This window comes from Hoplias malabaricus, chromosome 14 (assembly GCF_029633855.1).
Source record: "Hoplias malabaricus isolate fHopMal1 chromosome 14, fHopMal1.hap1, whole genome shotgun sequence".
Taxonomy (NCBI): domain Eukaryota; kingdom Metazoa; phylum Chordata; class Actinopteri; order Characiformes; family Erythrinidae; genus Hoplias; species Hoplias malabaricus.
Window position 1 is genome coordinate 40259417 of NC_089813.1, and position 8069 is coordinate 40267485.

General features: G+C 36.9%; 1 protein-coding gene across 1 annotated transcript in view; it reads left to right on the plus strand.

The window, feature by feature from the left end:
• The window catches only part of LOC136665633 (guanylate-binding protein 1-like), a 30134-nt gene extending 26306 nt beyond the window's left edge, over positions 1–3828 (plus strand). Inside the window, exons 6-10 of the mRNA XM_066643277.1 lie at positions 703–983; positions 2161–2373; positions 2857–2959; positions 3036–3205; positions 3775–3828. Coding sequence (XP_066499374.1) covers positions 703–983; positions 2161–2373; positions 2857–2959; positions 3036–3205; positions 3775–3828 — 821 coding nt within the window. The remainder of the gene's footprint in view (positions 1–702; positions 984–2160; positions 2374–2856; positions 2960–3035; positions 3206–3774) is intronic.
• Positions 3829–8069: the final 4241 nt, after the last annotated feature.

Here is an 8069-nt window from a genome sequence, read left to right on the forward strand (position 1 = left end):
TATTGCCGTTGTTCACTAGCCTCACATAAGGTCAATACATGCAAAATTAAATTTAGTGGAAGAATGTGGAGGAATGTGGAGATAGGTTGTGGTGCTTTTCTTTTGGAATATTTATACATTGCTGTTTATTTTATTTCAAGGATGGTGAAAATGTTTGTCCAATAACCTCATAAATATTTTTATGCAGGAAATTTCCATTAAAAAATTAACTAAATATTTCTGCAGGTTGTCATTTATCATTTTTAGAAAGAAAGGTATAAGTCAAAAGCACAATAGGCCAGACATTGGCAATAAAATTGTTAAATAAAATGGCAATGAGTACATCTCTAAAATCGAGCCAGAAATCTTTCTGAAAAATGTGACTGCTCCCAATGATCTAAAATAGAACCATTTAGTTTATTCCAGTGGGTTCTAACTCTTCAGGAAATTATCGAGCTCTTTTTTGGTATGGATCACGTGTTTTGTCTGGAAGTTAAATTCTACAGTTGTGTTGTCATAGACATATAAAGAGCTGTGAGTTGATAAGGAACTCCTAAGCTCCTAAACCCACAACTCCATATTTGGGGATGACATGACTACTGTGGTCTACACTGCAAATGGAAAAAGTTCAGATCACTGGTTAGTAAGTGGTGTATTAAACAGTATTAAATAAATAGTATTTGCAAGACTGAAACTCATTCATTAATCTGAACTGTGTTTCAGTGTTGGCCACTCTGGCTCAGACGTATGTGGAGGCGATCAGCAGTGGTCAGGTCCCATCTCTGGACAGCGCCGTTGAGTCTTTGGCTCAGATACATAACAGTCGAGCAGTAACTGAAGCCATAGACTTTTACCGCAGTGAGATGATCAAAAGAGTCAAGTTCCCCACGGAGACTCAGCAGGAGCTTTCTGAACTTCACTCAGCCTCAGAGAAGGAGGCCATCAGTGTCTTCATCAGAGACTCCTTCAACGATCTGGACCAGAAATACCAGGAGCAACTACAGGTATGAAATACGATGTTGAAGGATTAAAGCAAAAAAACTAAACAGAACAAATATTGGACTGAAACATTTATTCACATTCCTGTAGGTTTTCAGGTGAAAAATGTGGAGGCAGTGTTCATACCCTGAACCCTTCATGTCTGCTAAAAAAGTCAGATTATGTAACGTTAAGATGGCCTCACTATCAGGATTCTTTCTAACTGCCTCCTCCTACACATCATGGCAACATTTTTAATTTGCTATTGGTCCCTAGAGAGTCTGACAGTGCAAGACTATGCAACATGTAACCATTTATACTGTTCTTTAAAGCAGTCATCAAGCTGAAAAAAGCCTTTAACCTACGCTTTATTTCAATAGAACCATTAGTGTTTTAAGCAAAAACATGCTTTGGAACAGCTTTTCTATAATTTTATTTAAATCTATCAAATAGAAGTGGCTCCAGAGTTGTGGACATACATTTTCAGGACATAAAGTTTCAAATCATTATTATTCATTATTATTCTTATCAGAAAACCAGACAAGAAAGTAGAGAAGATAGTTTGATTATTTAATAAAAAGTTTTATTCACAAATTTTTGCCTTTTGGCAGTAAAACCATGAGCCTGTTTCAGGGGTGTTTCTACATCTGAAGTAGCTATGACTCCAGAAGTGCAGGATAAGATGAAAGACGCTGGAGCAAGAGGTTGTGATTTCTCACTGGAAATTCTGAGCACTGTAAAGACTGTACAAAGACAGTAAAGACTGTCATTGTACCACAAAAGATATAAAGAAACAAACAAACATAAATCTTTGCACTGGATCAAGTTCCATAACACTTTGTTTTCATGCTTTTTTATAACTAAATACCATTCTTGAAATCATTCATGGAAAGGCCAGAAAGTAATTTTCACTGAATTTTTTAAGACTGAGATTCTCTTTTCTGCCAGCTGGTGTCACAAATGTTTTCTCATTCTAATCCTGTTATTCAGACACACAATTAATATATTAAATATAGAGCATATCTCACCAATCATCAACAGCATGACACCTCTGACCAGATAATGGCCAGAGGATGGATGGAAATCTGTCATATTGACAGAGAGCTGTAATCCCTGAAAATTTTGTGTAATTTTAAAACTCAGTGATGACAGATGTATAAAGGAGAATGAGCTGTAAACATTCCTCTTTTCTGTGGTGTGCAGACACAGCTGGATCGTGAGTATGGGGAGCTGGTTAAACAGAATATTGAGGAATCTCGTAAACTGAGCAGGAGAGTAATCTCTCGAGTGTTTGGTCCTCTGGAGGAGGAGCTGAGGCAGGGGACTTACCTACAGCCGGGAGGATACTCAAGGTTCTGCAGAGCCCTGGAGGCAGCAGTTCAACAGTACACGTGGGAGAAAGGACTAGGACTTATGGTGAGTCTTCATACTGTATATAAGTCTAATAACAGCAGTGACTATAAATACTGGGCTATTGTTCATTTACAGTTTATTAATTTGTGAGCTTTGAATTCCCCAGATGCCTCAACATATAATTATCAGAGTTTACTTTGTCTTCACCTTTATTCCAACTTCTGTTTTTTATTTTCTGTAGGTTCACTTTTTCAAAGAAATCTGCACTCACACTTTTAAAGTTCAGTATCTGAAGCTGGTGGCGCTTCTTCTTCTAACAATTCAACCCAATTATGACTCTAATTCACTAAGCCTCAGCATTAGTTAAATTTCTGGATCAAATCTTTTCTTTTGTGTCTGTTTCTTTTTTCAGTGCACTTTTCTTCTCTCCAGATCCACATCCTTTCAGACCCACTGGGTTAAGATACTCTTCTCACAGTGGAATGGACAAAGACAGCCATGGATATGTTTAGAACTGAAGTTATAATCTTCCTGTGTTTCTCTCAGAGTGAAGAGGTTCTGGCAGCTTATCTGACAGAAAAGAGTCAGGTTGGGAGCAGTATTCTGGCCGCTGACCTCTCCCTTAGTGAAGCTGAGCAGAAGATACAGGGTAAAACACAGAGGGGGAAATGAGGGAGAAAGATTCTGTGGCTTTTTTATAACTGTATATCATTTGATTCTTGTAGAGGAAAAACTTAAGACTGATGCTGTGGAACAGAGAAAATTCTATGAGCAGCTGATTAAGGATCAGCAGAAATCGCATGAGGAACACATAAAACAACTGGAGAAGAAACTGGAACGAGAGAGAGAACGTAGTAAAGAGGAGATTCTGAAAATGCAAGATGCTCTAAATAAGGTAATATTGAACAGTATATGTGGAGCAAAAAGAAACTTTCAACTTTAAGCTAAATTCACATCTGTGTAGAATTCGAATAACTTTGTTGGCCAAAGTTAGCAGCTGCAAACCCTGGCTTACTGCTCAGTGACTCTCAAAAACTGATTATAAAACTTCTGTAAACAAATCTAATCACTAACTAACACCACAACACATGACGGAAGGGCAACAACATGTTACTGACAAATCCAACACAGAAAAAAGTGTCTTTGCTCCCGCCTCTGCCATAATGTCCGTATTGAGAAAGTCGAGCTAGATTCCACTTGTAACGAGTTATACACTTGTGAGTTGTAGAGGGTTACGCAGTTCTCGTGAGACTTCTCCGTCCCATGGTTTCCAAGTTGCATAGACAAGTTTTTAGGGGATATACCAGGCACTCAGCCACCAGAGGGCAGCGGCAGACGGCCAATCAGCCATAACACCCCGCACCGGGTAACAGGTCTATAAAGACTCACTAGAAGCAGCCTGAGTTGCTGGTTCTTTGGCACTACATGTGTGAGAGTCTGCTCAAATTTCCTCTGTTTTCTCAGAAGGCTGAGAGGTCTCGCCCTCGCCTTCTTTTCTCAGTTTTCTTAGAAGGCTGAGAGGTCTCGCTCTCCTTCTACTATTTTTTTTATTATTTATTTATCTTTCAGTTGGGAGTTACTCACCAAACCTCAGTTTCTCAAGGTAGCCCTGGCATCCTTTGTTTTCCCCTTCCTGCTTAAACTTTCCCTGAAAACGGGTGGGTTTGTGCAGAGTATTGTTTTTTCAACCTGTTTTACTTTTTCCACATTATCATACCTCTTTCTATAAATTTCTGCCCCCCTTCCTTACTGCTTGGCACTTGGGTCCACTCCTCAATTATGCTGGTAGCTCACTCGTTTGGATTTTTGAATATCATCCAGGAATAGAAAGTTCCAACCTCACCAGGGGCTACCATTACAGACACAGCTGGAAGAGATGCTAATCTTCCTATTACATGTCGGAGGAGCATCATAATAATTTTGAACCTGTCATTTTATGCTGAAAATTAGTGTTCCTTTAAGGTGGAGCGGTGTGTGTGAGTAAGAAGCGACTTTATCTTGTTGGTGTCTGAAGTGTAAATTGTCTGTAAGTGTTTATTCACTGTTTGAATTCCCACTAACTCGAGCTGTTTAGTTTTGTAGCACTTTCGCTCTGTGTTTACTTTCATGCAGTTAGCGCTCCTGAATTTAGAGTCAGTTCCACCTTAAGTAATGTAACTGTAACAGCAAAAATAAGTCAGTGTTACCCCCCCTATGGAGCAGGAATAGAGCAAATCTTTGTTGTTTTTTTAGCCTTTTACAGACGCTGGGGCCTCCTAACCGCATTAGGCCGGTTTTGAACGCGTAAAGTGACCTGAGTGATAGCAAATGGCGAAGAAAAATCTATTTTATATTTTGATTAAAATACTGAACATTTAAGTTATTCAAACAGTGACTTAAGAGTTGATTAGCGACTTGCTCCCAAATGACTTGGACTCACGAACAATCTTTGGTAAATAATGTTGTTTGTATTATATTATTTTCTTAATATATACCTTTTTTGATTGGTGACCTGCATTCAGTTCCCTCCCTGACACGCACAACATAATGCATGCATGCTGCCACAGATATCAGCACTGACCATGGCAGCAGCAAGTTAAAATGACTGAGCTGAGCTTTTTGTCATTAAATTTGGTTATAAAATAAATTTCTTAATTAATAATTATTTGATTTTGCTAGATATTTATTATTAAATGAACTAAACATATAGGCTTCATATTTGTTTGTAATTATTTGGTTAATTTAGCTGACTGCATCTTCTGTGTAGGTATGTTTATACTGGCTGGTTATAAGTTTTGACACTAGTGCAGTGGTCTCCAACATTTTTATGTATAAGATTACACATGGAGGTTGTATTCTGTAATAGCTTTTCTAACAAGCTGTGCTACCTTTCGATACCAGACAAGGCAGATACAGAGCAGCAGCTCTATTGGTCAAGGGCAAGAATTTGTGTGTCATAAATCGCTGACACAAACCAGTGTGAACGCGGCTTTATATGGCCCTGCTTAATTAGCGAACCATTGCGGATACACAGCCAAGGTAATTTATACAGTGTTTTATGATGCCATGATTTACCACAATCGAGGCATGGTTTTGGAGATTGAACACTGGTGTAGTGTTTGCTAATAAATGACAATACAGCACATGCTTTAAACTCAAAAGAAATAACAAAGCAGTGTTGTGGGCCGAGCAGATGCAATTCATGCTTTTCAACCATAAACTTAAGAAAATGACTTGTGAACATTTCTGTTTATTGACTATAAGCATCTTGGAGTCTTTGAAAAGCACTATAAATGTTTTATTGGTTCTCAATTTTCCCCTTAGACTAGCTTTCACTGTATCTTTTCAGTCTGCTAATACACAGTAAATAGAGCTCAACAAGCTTGGAGGAGATCACTAAATGTTATATTGTGATAAAAATTAATCTTTTGTTTATTTTTTCCCCCAGTAAATTTTAAGTTGTTTTATACACCAGTTAATGTTTTCATTACAGCTATAATGTTTCACAATAATTGTGCAGCAGAGTTTCGATATACTTCCTCTTGTTTATCAGTAAAATGACATGAAAGAAGTAAAGACAGGGATTTCAGGTTACACTTTTCCACTGTAGTGACTGCACGACTAATTACTGAACTGGACATTGACTGTATGCCATTAAGGTTTATTCATTCCTTCATTCATGTTTCATGTTAAAAAATTCAGATTAATTTCCTGCATATTATAAATTGTTTAAAAACCACTGCATTGCATTAAACTAGTCATCTCTACTGTCCCCTCTCTCATCTCCACCGTCCCCTGTGGAGTGATGTGGTGGTGCTGCAGTGACACCGACGTGGTGGTGGTGTGTTAGTGTGTGTTGTGCTGGTGTAGAGTGGATCAGACACAGCAGTGCTGCTGGAGTTTTTAAACCCCTCAGTGTCTGGAGTGCAGTGAGTGTGTCATTTAAAATAGTCATATGTAAATATCTTTACCATACACAATGTACAGGTATGTAGATACAGATCCATCATATCACATACAGACATCTGTTGTATTATACTGTATTGCTCTTAAGTTGTGTTGGGGTTTTTTGTTTAATGTTATTTCATTTACTATCTTTTTTTTATTTATTTTTTTTTTATGCAGATGAATATAAGGTTGGATGAAGTTCCGAAGATCAATTTGGAGCTGATACGTCGTTTAAACCACCCCGTAAGACTAGGAGGGGGTCTTTTTACGAGACTTCTTGAACCAGTCTTAGACATCTTTTAAAATCTGTTTTAGAGGTATTTTCTGATAGTAAATTAACCAGTATATGACTCAAATAATGAAACAAAACTAGAAACTGATGTGAATAATGAATCATAGCTAATAACAAAATGAATAAAAGAATGAAAAATTAATTGAAAGAAATAAAGAACAAAAACAATAACATGACCAAAAAAAGACACTGATTATGGAATAATTCAATTGAGTAACTTTACTCATTAAGCCTGCGTGCCATTTAAGCCCACTTTGATTCAAAGACAAATTAAATAAAAGGAGGTTAATATATCGTGCTAGTCAGTGTGCCATGGTCAAGGACACATTCAGGACATAGTTTATGAACTATCTTTATCTCATTCATTCATTTTTAGACGATATTAATCTTACAACAGATATCTGATATAGGTCCGAAATTTTTGTTTAAATACTTATTATTATTATTATTAATGTGGTAATTTCCATGAAGAATGAAACATCCCGAGGGTAATGTAATAACTCTACTAACACTAAGCTTTGTACCCAATGATTCTGGGTGTGCTCTGGACCCAACACCACACTGAACTGTATAAAGAGTTTATGGTCTTTTGTCATTTGTAATCGAAACGTTGATTAACATATAGCCATTAATTAAGAGTGATTCTCGTTTTAATTAGAGGTAGTACAATACAATCAGGGTTTACCATGGTCCAGGTCTAAAGTCTCATTTCTGAGCAGAAGACTAAAATGATTGAGATTATCTTCATAAGCCACACAGGTCCTCGTCATCATCTGAAAATATAAACTGCTCGATGGGTCTAGAGTCTGTGGAACTGTGATTTTTGTGATTTAAAGGTATATATAACTGAGCTGTATGTAGTCATACAGCTCAGTCTCCAGAAAAAGCAATGCATTTAAATCAAGAATCTGATAAATCCTTATACAGACAAAAATAAACCAAATGTAGATTTAATTTCAACCAGTGCAGTTCTGACAGTAGACCACTGTGGTTTCTAAATGTGTGTTTATTGTTTCTAGTGTTTCAAACACACAGAGCCGAGGGGAACTGAAGAATTAACACAGCACTGATTCTGTTCTTACTGCAGTTTGCCCCATGGACAGAATGGGACGGGGGTTGTGTAATCCAGCTGTATGTTTTTAGAGGGAGGAGTTTCTTTTCCTGTGATATCACTAATTACATTAGTTTAATAATTTTATTAATTGATTAGTTTCAGTCCGTCTTCATATAGCTGTGGTCCTTTTGATTCTTTATTAATTCTTTAAGGTGTAACATGTTTTGGGAAAAATGTGGAAGACTTCAGATAAATAAAAATATACAGATGAATACAGTGTCATGTCTTTTATTCCAAAATGACTAAATAAAATAAAAGACAAAAAAAGTTGAGACAATGCAGTGATTCTTTCACTTTAACTTTTATTCCACTGAATACAGGATGGACCCAATATTCTTAGTTTAATTTGTTTATATCCATTTTTTCATTTCAGACCTGCAACACATTACTAAATAAATTTGGACAGAAAAACACTTACCACTTCGT